Below are 1,113 nucleotides of genomic sequence, written 5' to 3' on the forward strand. Positions count from 1 at the left end.
ATGAACTCTGCTCCAGGCTTGGTGACTGTGGTGCTCTTAATGCTTGGTAAGCAAAACGTCTCTTAAAATTTAGATTCTTTCTTCTGTTATGTCAGAAAAATCTTTAATCATAAATTTTGTCCCAAAACTTTATGCCAAAGGTGACACAAATCTCTTTTATTTTTCCCCAGGACAAATCTATGGAGACTCGGTGACTCAGATGGAAGGCCAAATGACTCTCTCAGAAGGGGCTTCTCTGAAAATGAACTGTACTTATTCAACCACAACCTATGTCGCTCTTTTCTGGTATGTGCAATATCCCAGAGAAGGTCCACAGCTCCTCCTCAGAGCCATGACAGCCAATGAGAAGGGAAGCAACAAAGGTTTTGAAGCCACATACAATACAGAAACAACCTCCTTCCACTTGGAGAAAGCCTCAGTCCTAGAGTCAGACTCAGCTATGTACTACTGTGCTATGAGTGACACAGTGACAGGAACTGCAGGGGGAGCTGAGCACAAACTCTGAGCAGTAATAAGGGGCATGTCTGCTGAGTATCTCTGGTTGCTGTTTAATGTCCTCTGGTTTCATCACTGTCTATAGTTGTTTGTCCCTCAGTCTCTGGTTGATACAAAAATCATTCCAATGGCTTGAGTATAAGACCAAAAAGTGAACATCCTCCACATTCAACTCTTCATTAGGGAAATTGAAAATAGAGTCTGCTACCAATAGTTTGCATTCACGGCCAAAGTAATTTCAAGATGAAAACACACAAAGAGTGAAATGATCTCTGGGCTCATCCTTACAGAGTCCAGCCCCTATGAGTTTTTCCAGACCACCCTGATGAGTGTTGCTGTGTCTCATACTTTTAGAAAGCCAAAGTGTGCCAGAGAATGTGACATCCGCATAATGTCTTCCTGACAGAGTACGGCAGGAGAGATGATAGGAAAGATAGAGCTTTCAAAGTCAGGTTTTTAATTAAGAAAGAGAGAAGAAAAGAAAGGACAGGGAACAGAATTTCATATGAAACTGAATAATGGAAAGTGAGGAGAGGGACATTTATTCCAGTTTCTGTCTTTGGTCAACCAGATGGTAGAAATAGACTCTTATTCAAAATGAGGGAGAGACCAAGAACA

At 41.5% G+C, this 1,113-nt stretch overlaps 1 gene segment (V, D, J or C); it reads left to right on the plus strand.

Annotated features, from left to right (window-relative positions):
- On the plus strand, positions 1–505 carry LOC106837666 (T cell receptor alpha variable 9-2-like). The segment is given in 2 exon segments: positions 1–46; positions 171–505. Coding segments are annotated over 2 exon segments (381 nt in total).
- The last annotated feature ends 608 nt before the right edge of the window (positions 506–1,113 follow it).

The sequence above is a fragment of the Equus asinus genome, chromosome 2 (genome assembly GCF_041296235.1).
Source record: "Equus asinus isolate D_3611 breed Donkey chromosome 2, EquAss-T2T_v2, whole genome shotgun sequence".
Taxonomy (NCBI): domain Eukaryota; kingdom Metazoa; phylum Chordata; class Mammalia; order Perissodactyla; family Equidae; genus Equus; species Equus asinus.